This window comes from Lytechinus pictus, chromosome 13, assembly GCF_037042905.1.
Source record: "Lytechinus pictus isolate F3 Inbred chromosome 13, Lp3.0, whole genome shotgun sequence".
Taxonomy (NCBI): domain Eukaryota; kingdom Metazoa; phylum Echinodermata; class Echinoidea; order Temnopleuroida; family Toxopneustidae; genus Lytechinus; species Lytechinus pictus.
Window position 1 is genome coordinate 17,831,486 of NC_087257.1, and position 14,338 is coordinate 17,845,823.

Consider the following 14,338-nt stretch of genomic DNA (forward strand, 5'->3'; position numbering starts at 1 on the left):
TCACACACATATTTTATGTGATCATCACACACGTCAATCAAGCATGATGGATAAACATCATTTCTACAAGCATAGAGGCTTAATAGTCATTAAAGGAGAATGAAACCCTTGAAACCAGCTGAATCCATATCAAAGAGAAAAATCAAAGAAACATATTGTTGAAAGTTTGAGGAAGATTGAATGAATAATAAGAAAGTTATGAGCATTTGAATATTGAGATCACTAATGCCATGTACATCCTCCCAATGGCAATACGACCAAGATCTGTGATGTCACACACGTACAACTCCCTCATTACTTTAGTACTTATTTCACTTATATTCTCACTTTTATAGAGTCTATCACAAGGTGAGGTGTTCTCTTTATGAGAGGACAAGTACAGAGGTTTCACAACATTATATCATTGATGAATCGTTTGTCATATGATTAGAATGAGCAAAAGGAGATGTTTTGGGGTATATTTTCAGTGTCTAAAAGGGGAGAGTTGTTCATCTGTGACATCATAGATCTTGGTCGCATTGCCAATGGGAGGATCTCCATAGCATTAGTGATCTCGACATTCAAATGCTCATAACTCTTCTATTGCTAGTCCTATTTTACTCAAACTTTTGTTGATCTTATTCTTTGATTTTTCTGCTTTCACAAAAGCTAACTTGCTCCAAGAGTTTCATTCTCCTTTAAGTTGCTGTGCACATGCTTGTGTAAAAATTATTCTACTAAAATGCTTTTCATTACAAGTGAAACCGCACCACAGACTGTGCTTTATGGAAAACTTTCTTAATATGTTTGTATTATGATCAACACCTACCAACCCTCCCGATCACTTCGGTCATCCAACAAGAACCTTTTAGTTGTTCCCAGTGCAACCTCCCACACCCATGGCGACAGAGCCTTTTCAGTTGTGGCTCCTACACTCTGGAACTCACTTCCTCTTAGCTTAAGATCCCATTCTTCTCTAAGTTCCTTTAAAGTAGCACTTAAGACATATCTCTTCCGTAAATAGTATGATTTTTACAGTTAATATGCCCGTAGTTAAGCTAGTATTTTAAATATGTAAGGTAGTTACGTTGGATGTTTAGTTATGTAAGGTAGTTAAGTTGATAAGTAAGTTTAGTTTATTAAGTTAAGTAGTTAGGTTTTGTGATGTAAAGCGCTTAGAGAAATTTTGTTAGGCGCTATATAAGTATTGAATTATTATTATTATTATATTATAGGATTACTTGAAAGTACTTTTGATTTCTATATCACAATGGATATTAAAAGTTATTCCAATTCTAAATATTTATATTTTACGATGTTAACAATTATTCCTAATCTTAGCTTAATTACTTTCATATTGCAACTCATGTACTACTACTGCATCACATGAAAAAAAACCGACAATAATCACAATAGCCAATTGAAACGTCTGAATTAGGTTTGAAAATTTGAAGAAAAAAAAGAGGACTTACTGCACCCGCCACGGCTGTGAAGTAACCATACAGAGGATCCTGATTGAAAAGAAAAATAGGTGAATAGTTAAAAATATAAACCAGTGAATGATGCATGAGAACTACATGTATCCATACACAGGATCATAATGAGAAACAAGGAAAATAGGTGGATAGTTAAACATAGAAACCCGAGAATATGGGATATGAAAAGTATGATGCATGAATATGTCTGGCAAAATGATGAGAGCATATGGACCCTGTTTCACGAAGAAGGTTTGAAAAAAGAAACCAGAATTAAATGCAATAAAATGTATAAAATAAAATTTCTTTATATATGTGCACAATGCAAACCTGATTGATTGATAATAGAGCAATCAGAATCATCTGAGGAAAACAGAAACGAGCATGAAATGTAAAAAAATATATAAATGTGCATGGATAGTAGTATATAGAAACATATATGTACTATGTAAACTTGAATGTCTCTAAAATTTTCTACATATCAAATGTAAACCAGGCTTAATAGAACAAATATGTGTATATATTCACATTTTACAATGACTAAAAACAAAGAACAGGTAGGCCTAGATTGACCACCTGGACAGTGGTGGTTTAGCTAGCGAGTGTGAGCTGCCTACATTTTATACAAATGATAATAGTCATCTGGGCCCCGTTTCATAAAGGATTTGCAACTGTTGTAACTTTGCCATTATGGCAACTACCATGGTAACAGGGCTCAGCAGCCAATCAGAATCAAGGTTGCCATGGTAGTTGCCATAATGGCAAAGTTACAACAGTTGTAAATCTTTATGAAACGGCCCCCTGGTCTTTTTGTCTATGCCTGACTGCCCATGAGATAAAGGCCCATTATGTATAAAATTGACATGAAGTTGATTGATTCACTAAAAAAGAGGTGTGTGATAACTATTCATGAGATATGTTGATTGATTTGTCAGAACTGTTTAATAGATCTCTCTTTCTCTCACTATCTCTCTCTCTCTTTCTCTCTCTGTCTTGGCTCCTATCTACCCTTCTCTTCCAATACACTGCATGAAACAAACTTTTATGAGATTTAAATTTCCATAGCATTTTCTTTTTTTATATCCGGGCACACATTATTTTCTATTAAAGAGCTTGCAACAATACTTTTCCAATCATTCTATAAACCAACAATGAGAGCACTGGAAGCTCTGTCTTTGCTACTTCTTGTTGTACTCCTGTATTACTCTACATTTAATTTTCACTTGGTCATCGGTAGCATTTCTTAGCATCATCACAAGCACATTGCAGGCCCTTTAATATCATGAGTAGAACGCTTCATTTTACATGTGAACCTTGACAGTAAACACAGCAATTTCATTGTTAAGAACAATGGTAATATATTGTACATGTATATGAATATAGATTCCCTCAAAATCAATTCAGCTGACAAATTGCAAAAAGACAGCACTCTGACACAGCTCTCATTTTTCATATTGGAAAAGTCAAAGATTAAAGATAAAAAGTTATGTGATTCCCTACCGGATATGGAGGTGCTCCGGTAGGAGGATAAGCACCGAAGCCTGGTCCTCCTACCAGTGGTACAGCATAAGCAGCTGGTGGAACCACTGCTGCCGGTGGAGGTACAGCTCCTCCAGGAAGGGGGTAAGGATTTCCCCCAGGAACCACCACAACTTTGGGTTGCCGAGCAGCATCGGCCACCGCCTCCATCACCGAGTTATGGGCCTTCATCATGCCACTAAACATGCCATCCATGGTGAATTTGAACCTTTGCTAACCACTCAATCAACTATCAACACTCGATCTACTATTACTATTACAACTCGTGCAACAACATCTGCTTGATCAACTCTTCTCTAAGCACTCGTCAGGAATCTATCTTCAAAGTGGCTCTAGCTTTCATTTCCACTCTCTCTTATAACCATGATGGGCTCCTGCAGATACACAAATCAGTGTTATTAACAGGAAGTGATCTCAATATTCATAAAGCGATGACGCTATTCTCAACAGTGACCAATCAGGAATTATTATTGTGGTCTTTTAATTCCTTGTAAAAGTAGTAATGCACTTTTTTATTTTTTATCAATACATTTACAATCATTAAATCTGGATCCTTGTGAGCATTTGATAAAACAAATAGTCAGTGATTTTAACTACCTATTGTTAGCTGCAATGTACTTCCAAGTCCTTGCATGTGATTCGCTGAGTGCATATTACTTTGTGAAAAGACCTAGATTTTCATATGATGTAATTGCTACCCTTGACCCAGGGGTAGTACATGGAATATGGCAGAAGAACCTTAACATATCCCTATTCAAACAATCCTTTAAATATGCCGGAGCAGTATTACTTGGAATAAACTCCCTGATGATATCCAGAATGCCATTTCAGTTGAAAGTTGTTTCAAATATCAATATAATATAAGAAATTTTGCTTAGATCAATAAAAAAAATTAAGATTTCTATTTTCGTTCATATACTAAATAGTATTGTAAGTATTACATGTAGCATGATTACCCAAGAATACACATCTAATTATTGATTATTTTGATTTCCCTATATGACACTGATTATTAGTATTACTAGTAATATTGATAAATTCTTTAAATTGAGGCCTATTCCTGTTTTAACATGATTTCATAACGATGTATATTAACCTCTTTCTTTTTCCTTCACTTCTTTACCTTCCAATAAGCTAAATCTGACTGACAAAATTAGTTCCTTATTTTTTCTTCCTGATGTTTCACTTTTCGTATTAATTATTTGATTTTTAGTTTTGCTGTATATAATTATTTTTAATCTGTCCTTTTAATGGGTGTATTTCTCTCTTTATGCAGGACCATTATGTGAAACAGCCTGCAAGCTGATTAAAGGACAAGTACACCACAGAAAAAAGGTTGATTCGAATAAATAGAGAAAAATCAAACTAGCAAAACACTGAAAATTTCATCAAAATCGGATGTAAAATAAGTAAGTTATGACACTTATTTTTCACAAAACAGTGATATGCACAACTCAAATGAGATAGTCAATGATGTCCCTCATCGATTTCTTTTGTTTTTTATTGTTTGAATTATTTCATCTTTTATAGATTTGACAATAAGGACCAACTTGACTGAATCATATAGTATTAAACAATGCTCATTCCACATGTTCAGGGAGGAATTATTCGTTGTTTCACTTGACAATGAGGAGAAAAATAGAATATTCCCTATTTCATATAATAAAATACAAAAGAAATAGTGAGTGGATGACGTCATCAGTCTCCTTATTTGCATACTCACCAGGATGTGCATACAACTGTTTTGTGAAATTAAGCAAAATTTTAAAATGTCCTAACTTTCTTATTTTACATCCGATTTTGATGAAATTTTCAGTCTTATGCTTGTTGGATTTTTCTCTTTTTATTCAGATCAACTTTTTGTTGGGGGTGGACTTGTCCTTTAATGTTTTACAATGTATCCTGTTGAAAGATGTTTTAATAAATAAATGAATAGCTGTCACAGCTGAATTGGTTAAAAGCTGGAGGATGCAACAACGGTTTTCATTTAACAATGGTTACTGGCAACAAAGGAAGTCTCTCATGAATTTAGTTGGTTAATTAATTTTATACACTGTATGTACAGTACACCTGTTGTATAGTATAACTTATTCAATGTCACAAGTTGGTTTCGATCACTACTTTATTGAGAAAAATAATTTCAACAATTATTGCAACATTTCTCTCAAAAATTATGTTACAGTATTTGTGTCCATGTAGATATCAACCCAGCAAAGATTGAAGGGAGAGCCTGCTCGAAATCCATGTAAGATAAATTTCATTCCCTTATCGCTACGGCAAGCCCATACATCACAGCGATCTTGGAGCTGCGAACAAAATTGTCACTGAGGGTGGGATAGTTTGTCGGATGGCTTGTTTGGTTAATCTTTGTTCGGTCAAGTGCAAGCTGCATGGGCAAGTACACACAAATCATGCACACGTGTGCTTATCGCAAACAATCGATACTCCCGAAAGATACCTTAGCCGGTCGAAGCTTCAGAGTACCGCGATTTGCTACTTTATGCTCCCTTCAAGAATAGTCTGATATTATAGGGTGTTGACTGGAGCAAAAGCAGGGCTCAACATTAGCAGTGGCTCGATGGCCCAGGGCAACCAAAAATGAGAGTCCGGCCCCCAAAATTGTTTAAAGCCCATACTTAGTGGCCCGGTTGTACTACCAAAGTTTTGATAAATTACAATACTTCTACTGTGTTATTGCCACCAAATTTGCTTGAGGGCCACTGAAAATATGGAATTGATTATTTTGGTATCTGACTGATCGGGCCACCAAGAAAAAAATGAAGCCTTGACAAAAGTATAATATTACATGTAGGACTGTAAGGAGTGTTTTAATTCATCTGTTATGTTTTCTCAGGTAAGTCCTAGTAAAAGTAATGAAGGGCAAAGTTTATTTACACTCCATGTTCCAAGAGTGTGTCATAAAAGATATATGGTAACACTACAAATGTTAACTATATAAAGTATGGTAATAAACATGATAAGTTATCGACATGTACCATGGTAACAAGGCTCTTAATAGCAAGTTAAAGAATCTGGGTTTCATTGTAGTTACCATATTGGTATTCAAAGTATCATGAATGTATGGTTCATGAGCACAACATATCCATCCAGTTCTAAGAAAAGAAATGGTGTTCACTTAAAAGCAAAATTTTAAAATTGACAGTTACAATAAATGAAAGCTGATAATCAGCAGTCTTGGGAAAGTACATGTCCATGTCCAATTGTCATCAAACTTTTTCTGTAAACTAGTATTTTCAGAATAGCCCCCTTTGGGCAACACTAATGAATTTATTTTTTCAATGCATAAATACAAATGTAAGGGGTCTGCCAATATTGTTTCATTATACATGTACATGTAGTTCTAAGACTTGTCAAATAGCAATAATGATTGCCTGATAAAGCAACAAAATCTGCCTAGTTCATTATATGCAAATATTAGAAGTGTAAACTGTTTAAACATTGAAAATTCCTAGCATTTATTTTTTGCTGGCCATAGAATAAATCTAAAGCAATTTTTTATTCGAATTATACCACATTACACAGGAAAATCTATGCAGGCACTCAAACGTTGATTCTGGCTCGAGTTATGGAATTTTATAATAAAATTCTAGATGAGCAACTTAACCCTCCTCACCCATGATGCAGAAAGCCCAAGAGAGATTGCTCATGGACCATCTTGGACGATACATCAATTTTTTTAATGACAATTTCACCCAGAACTGGGGCTTGTATACATGTACATGTACCTCTAGGCTATCCCTTTAAATCTGTTTATATAGTCCCACGATCAACCACTTCCTTCCCGAGACCATCACCCCAGTTGTCTTATCTCACATCTGATCCAGATGATGTTTTCAATATTTACCTATTTGATTTTCCTCTTTTTATTCAAACAAACTTGCCTTAAAAGTGGCCTTGCCATAAAATATGGCAGCATATAAACACACTACCCCCCAAAAAAAAAAAAAAAAAAAAAAATATGAGGCCAAAGTCAAATGAAATCCATCCAAAGAAAAGGTTGATTGAAAAAAAAAGAGAACATGTGAAAGAGCCCTTTCAATCTTGCCAACATTACACAAGTCAATGAGACTTTGTGACATGGTCATGTGCAATTTACTGGCCTCCATGCCCACGATTTATTTGGCCTTCAAACTTGTGGCGCTTCATTAACTTTCCTGATTTCTGCTGAAATGAAGAAGTGTATCCGATGGCAAAGTGGCCTAGCCCCATAAAAAATATTGTAACTTAAAGGGGCAACTACTACCACATACTGCCCCCCCCCCCGATAAAAAAATGAAAAAAGTAAATAAACAAATAATAAAAGTTTGTTTGAATAAAAAGATGAAAATCAAACAAGCACAAAGTTGACATTTTCATCAAAATGAAATGTAAAGTAAAAACAAAAACAAAGTGTTGTTTAATTCCACAAATCAAAGACACCACCTCCTGGTTTGTAGTGTATGCAGGGAATAATTTTGCTTTACAAATTTGATTAGCATTTTTGGTCATAAGTGAAAAGCTCTCAACTAAGTAATGTACAATCCTAATAGCAGTCTTTCAAATAATGTGGAGCAAATTGCGATGTGATACCAGGAAAATTATTCCCTGGTATGGAAATGAAGAAACTAATCCCACTCAATATTTAAAATGTGAATATTTTATATTCACACATATAACAATTTTTATATATATATATAAATATATTCTGATGAGCGAACACAGTTTAGTCGTTTTAAAGTGTTCAGGAAGACAAACTTTGTTACAGAGAATAGTTCCTATTTACCACTTGTTCACTGCAACCATCCTGCCTGTGGGGAATCTACAGGTAGGACTATGGCATGCCAATGCTGTACAGAGCACACACTTTAAAAAATCATTAAAATATCACTTTTGTGACCAAAATTACTAATTTCCATACAGTTGCAATTCATTTTTCATTAGTAACTTGGGAATAATTTTTGTATTTACTAGAGCGCTCAAAAACTTGAATTTTGGGCATTTTTTTGTGTACGCCCTCTATTGGTGGAAAGTAATATGGTAAGAAAATTATCATTTTTTATCTCTATATTTAATGAAGAAAAAAATAATTTAAAGAATCAAATTTACTTAAGGGCCAAGTTATATGACGAATAGGTGTAATGGAAACTGTCAGTGTAAAATAATCAAGCATTTGTCCCAAAGAAAAAGAGAAGATAAGCCAAACATTGCCACCCTTATTTTGCCACACATGGAGATATAACTGAGAACGAGGTTATATCATAACCTTGTTCATTGAATGAGTGCTATTTACCTGAGCTGGAACTTGGCCTGGATATCCTGGGTATGCCATCTTTTATTTTTTCTAAAAAGAAAAAAATATATACATAAATCAAATGCCATGAAAATTTACATTTTGCTTCACAAGTAATTATTTCTGGACACATGAACATAAAATAAATTCTGCCAAAACACTCACAATCCATACAAATGACAAATAATAGTTAATCATAATCACAACAATTTCTATCCCCAGGGCTCGACACTAGCGCCGGTCCGACGGTCCCAGACCGGTAAAAATCACTGTCGGACCAGTAGATTTTCAGAAATAGCAAGATTTACTGGTCCGACATGACCAGTAAAAAATATCATTGTCGGGCCAGTAATTTTTCCAAAAATAGCAAGATTTATGGGTCCGACATAAACAGTAATAAAAACTATTGTTGGGCCAGTAACTTTTTCAGAAATGGTCAAATTCCCTAGTCCAACATAAACATGAAAAATATTCCATGACTCAAATTGCGAACCATTTTCCTCCCGTTAAATTCTGGCATTCACACACAGAACACACACAGAATGAATCGCATGCAATTTTTGATAGGGTAACATACAGTGTACACGTGGCTAGCCAGCCACACAGCCCACATGGTAAACTTCCTACTGGCTGCACGAACCAAGGATATCTCCTTGCACGAACGAAGCTTGGCTAACCTCTGGCAGATATCTCTCACAGAACTGTCAAAATTCACATTTCACACTAATGGAAAGCTCTTATAATGTCCATATTTCCTAAAAAAATTGCCAAAATTGGGGTAACTCTGTCATTTGTAAGCAGTAAAAGGAGAAATTTTCACTTCTGTTTTAGTTCAAAGAGATCGGGTTTCGAGTGATATCGTCTGAATACATGATAGCCCCACATATGCATTTGTGTGTGTGTTGATACACTTGGTTTCTTTCGTAGCTAGTACTAGTATATTTTAATTGAGCCAAAAAGAAACTGATAATTTATTTATGATGATAGTTTTAGCTTTCTTCCTTTGTTTTCTTTCCTTCTTTCTTGTCAATCTTTCTTTGTTTCTTCGATCCCTCTCTTCTTTTACTGTCTTTCTTTTTTAATTTTCCCTTTTTCTTTGTCTTTTGTTCTTTCTTTCTTTCTGTCCTGTTAATATTTTTCTCTATTTCTAATGCTCTTTCTTTTTCTTTCTTTTTTGATTTCCTTCTTTCTTTAATTCTTTAGTCCATCCATCCTATATTTATCTCTTCTTTCTTTCTTCATTTCCTTCCTTCTTTTCCCCTTTCTTTCCTTCATTCTTTGTTACTTTCTTTCTTTCCTCATTCCATCCATCCTTTCTTTACCCTTTCTTGTTTTTATTCCTTCTTTCAGCCCTTTCTCTCTTTCATTCCTTCCTTTCTTCTTTGTCTTTTGTTCTTTCTTTTTCCCCTTTGTTCCATCTATCATTTTACCTTTTCTTTCTTCCTTTTATTTACTGCTTGCTTCCTTTCCTTTCTTTCTTTGAAGTTTGGTCTTTCTTTTTTGTTCTTCCTTTCATTTATTCTTTTACTTTTTTTTTTTTTTTTTATTGCTTGCTTGCTTCCTTCCTTCTTTACTCCTTCCCAACATTCCTTTTTCCTTCTATCATTTTCCCTTTTCTTGATTTCTTCCTTCTTTCAATCCTTTCTTTCTGTTTTCCTTCTTTCCATCTCTCCTTTTACCCTTTCTTTCTTTTTTTATTCCTTCTTTCCTTCTTTCTTTCATTACTTTGTCTTTTGTTCTTTCTTTCTATATTGCTTGCTTCATTTCTTTCCTTCTTTCCTTCATTCTTTTTTTCTTTTGTTCTTTCTTTCCTTCCTTCTTTGGTTTTTTTTTTCCTTCCTTCACATTTTTTCTTTACTTTTTTCTTCCTTCGTTTCTTTCATTCTTTCTTTTTTCCTTCTTTCCATCTCTCCTTTTACCCTTTCTTTCTTGTTTTATTGCTTCTTTCCTTCTTTCTTTTTTCATTACTTTCTGTCTTTTATTTTTTCTTTCTTTATTGCTTGCATCATTTCTTTCCTTCTTTTTTTTTCTTTCTTTCTTTCTTTCTTTCTTTCCTTCCTTTTTTTCTTTCGTTCTTTCTTTCTTATTTTTGTTCTTTCTTTCCTTCCTTTCCTTCTTTAGTTCTTTCTTTTTTTCCTTCCTTCACATCTATCCTTTCTTTACCTTTGCTTTTTTCTTCCTTCCTTCCTTTCTTTTATTCTTTCTTCCTTCCTTTCTTTTTGTCTTTCATTCATTCATTCCTTCATTTTTTTTTTTTTTTTTGGGGGGGGGGGTAACAAGAAAGGACAGCAAAATAAACTCACGATTGTCATTTTTTAATGTTTTCTTTATTTTTGGGGACCAGTAGATTTTAGGTTCGGACCAGTAAAAAATTGAAAAACTGGGTATCTACTGGTCCGACATGAATAGGTTGGACCAGTAGAAAAAATGGGTTAGTGTGGAGCCCTGCTATCCCACTTTTGATTTATAATTTTTCAATTCATACTACATAGTCTACACAGTGTAGATTAGCTTGACACTCGTAAGGGCCGGTCTGCACCAACCAGACTTTTAAAATTAGTGCGCTATTTCTGATCAGGCAAATTTATATCCCAAACTGAACAATCTCGAGATTATTTATAATGCAAATTTTTAATAGAGACGCAATTATCGCGCCAGTTCGCTGGATTAACCTCGAGATTGCAATCCCAAGTCAACTTGTGATCATTTTTTTATTCATAAAAGGGGTAGCCAGGCGGCTTCTAGAGAGTAAAAATCATTTACTAACGTAAGGTTACTCTCATACGAAGCCAGGCCTTCTATCTCATAGACCCACACAGAGCCAGCCAAAACCTGAAACTTTCACCCCTGAGATTTCTACTTTCCTTCTAAAAGATCTAGCTCTAAATCATGTACATGGGATAAAACTTAATTTCCGACATTTCTACGCTCTCGTTGTTATTTTTAAAACAAGAATTCATCAAAAAAATGAAAAAATATTGTGAAAAGACGGAAGAGACTTGCCCTAAGTTTACGCCGCCATCTTGTTTCTTATTGTACTTCCCCAACGCGAGCGTCGCGTAACGTTGGGGAAGTACAATAAGAAACAAGATGGCGGCGTAAACTTAGGGCAAGTCTCTTCCGTCTTTTCACAATATTTTTTCATTTTTTTGATGAATTCTTGTTTTAAAAATAACAACGAGAGCGTAGAAATGTCGGAAATTAAGTTTTATCCCATGTACATGATTTAGAGCTAGATCTTTAAGTTTTAGAAGGAAAGTAGAAATCTCGGGGGTGAAAGTTTCAGGTTTTGGCTGGCTCTGTGTGGGTCTATGAGATAGAAGGCCTGGCTTCGTATGAGAGTAACCTTACATTAGTAAATGATTTTACTCTCTAGAAGCCGCCTGGCTAAAAAGGGGGCCTTCACCCTACAACTTGTATTGTACAAGCTCTGCTTTTTAGTTGGTCTCCTTCCCTTTCGATTTCATGGTAGGGCCTATTATTTATTATTGTATTATAATATAAAAAATGATTTAAATGTTATATTTTGTAAATATGTAGGCCTATAACTAAGGCTATATTGAACTATCATTGTAAATGTAAAAAGATTGAAAGAGAAAATAAATGAATTGAATTGAATTGAAAAATTGAATTGAATTTGCAAAATAGCACGCTATGGCTGCCTATGTCGCTATCTCACTCTCACTCAGTTCTGGCAAAACCCCCAAATTTGGAAGCAATTCCAATGACAGAAGTTCAGAACTCTCCGCCTGGCTTAGCCTAGGCCTTTGATTTGAACTTCCGAATTCGGAAGTGCGCTTTGTTTTTAGCGCAAGAACCCGGAACTCGAACACCCATAATAAGCCTAGCCCGAGCGGCGGCGGGCCTGCGCCTGCGAAGGTCAGGACGTCGCGATCGACCGGGGGACCTTGCCCCCGGCCCCTCGTTCGTAGGATGAGTGCTCCTGTCCAGAGCAGAGCTTGTCGCAATTGAATTTGGAGTTATAATCGAAGACTACTTTAAAGATCAGACGTACGCAAGTCTGTAAAAAAAACCTTTGTTTATTAAGCTAAGGATAAAACGGGCAATATACATTTACCAATTTCCCCTTCCTACCTCAGTACCTGCAAAAATCAGATGAATGAAATTTCGTCTTATTAAAGCTCAGCGAGGTCGAGGCCGATGAGCGACTATATCAAAGTATGGTAAGCCAACGTCAGTTTCACGTATAAAACCAGATATATCTGTATGCATACAGATTTTAAATTTGAAAAAAAAAACAAGAATAAAAAACTCGAGTCTATATGTACATCAATTAGACGCGACGAAGTGCAGATCGACACTCCTGCCTTTTTATCAACTATTAAAGAGGAACTGATAGTAAATAGACACTCACTCTTCTTTCATTATCAGGGGGTCAAATTTGACTCGTTTGGCACTTTATGTTTAACTCCCGATCCCGATTTTCACTATACCCCCGGCCCCCCTCCCAACTTCCAACTATACGAACCATTGCTGGGTAACAAGGAGAAATTTTAAATGGAAGAAGAAGGAGGAGCGAGAGCTCTTAACCTTGGAGATGAAAAATGCGACAAAGAGGAGTATATGGAAGGAATAAAAAAATTACCCCCACCCAAATGACATATGTAGTCCCGCTACGTTTTTCGCGCGTTTGCACATTTACCGACTGTATAGGCTATAGGCTGAAAACAAATATGATTTGAACAGATTAGGAAAAATCAGACAGACAAAACACTGAAAATTTGATCAAAATGGGAAAAGGAATAACATTTAAAGATTGATAATTTCGGTGAAGCAGTGTAGTACATGTGTAGTTCTTTATGGTCCGGGCTGAAAATATTTATATCTATTAAAATAAATAGAGTAAGATTCACAAAGCAAATTGCTGAAAATTTCATCAAAATCGGGTAACAAATAACAAATTTATTGAATTTTAAAGTTTATCAATATTTTGTGAAAACAGTTCTATGCACATCGTCATGAATATTCATCGTCATGAATATTCATTAGGTGGGCTGATGATGTCACATCCCCACTTTCAGTTGTTATTACATGAAATCATAATTTGTTTCATTTTTTCATACATGTAATGATGTGTCTCCATTATGGTGAATAAGTTGCGGCGATAAATAACTAATGCACTTCAATCAGTTGTCAATCCAATTGTTTTAGTTTTTGGTAGAAATTTTATGAATAACATAATTTCATATAATAAAATACAAAAGAACAAGTGGGAATATATGATATCATCAGCCCAAATAATGCATATTCGTGAAGACATGCCTAGAACTGTTTCACCGGAATGATGCAATTCTTTGAAATTCAATAACTTCGTTATTTTATTTTGTTATCCCCTTTTGATCAATTTTTCAGCAATTTGCTTTGTGAATTTTACTCTATTTATTGAGATAGAAATATATCTCCAGCCTAGCTGGACCATCGCTTCAAGAATTTGCCCTCCGAGATTGGATTACCAACCGATTGAATGCATTAGATATTCATTGCTGTAACTTATTTCAGGAAACATATATCTGTAATAAAACATAAGAAAAGGGAAAGGGCCATCACATAAAAAAGTATGATCAATAGTTCACTTAATTGTAGTTCAATATAGTAGTAGATAGTATAGTAGAAGTAGTAGCATAGTAGTAGTAGTAGTGTAGTAGTAGTAGAAGTAGTAGTAGTAGTAGTATAGTAGTAGTAGTAGTAGTAGTAGTAGTAGTAGTAGTAGTAGTAGTAGTATAGTAGTAGTAGTAGTAGTAGTAGTAGTATAGTAGTATAGTAGTAGTAGTATAGTTTAGTAGTAGTAGTAGTAGTAGTAGTAGTAGTAGTAGTAGTAGTAGTAGTAGTAGTAGAAGTAGTAGTAGTAGTAGTAGTAGTAGTAGTAGTAGTAGTAGTAGTAGTAGTAGTAGATTATTATTATAGGTTTTCCCGTCCAATTTCATCAGAGTTGCATTTAATTAATAAAAGGACGTTCAAATTCGAAATATTTCGTCCACCCTCTGCACACATGGTTCTTTATCATTTATTTTGCATTCAATTCCGTTCTATATCA

The 14,338-nt window shown here is 34.8% G+C and overlaps 1 protein-coding gene across 4 annotated transcripts in view; it reads right to left on the minus strand.

Moving 5' to 3' along the window:
* LOC129275087 (grancalcin-like) overlaps positions 1-12,617 on the minus strand; it is a 29,118-nt gene extending 16,501 nt beyond the window's left edge. The window contains exons 1-3 of one of the 4 annotated variants that reach the window (XM_064108115.1): positions 12,387-12,617; positions 8,284-8,334; positions 1,452-1,490 (exon numbers count right to left, since the gene is read on the minus strand). In XM_064108115.1, the coding sequence (XP_063964185.1) occupies positions 1,452-1,490; positions 8,284-8,322 (78 nt within the window). In that variant the 5' untranslated portion in view covers positions 8,323-8,334; positions 12,387-12,617. Of the gene's footprint in view, positions 1-1,451; positions 1,491-2,954; positions 3,495-8,283; positions 8,335-12,361 lie in introns of those variants that run through there. The other 3 variants (XM_064108114.1, XM_064108116.1, XM_054911864.2) reach the window with 3 other exon arrangements.
* Positions 12,618-14,338: the final 1,721 nt, after the last annotated feature.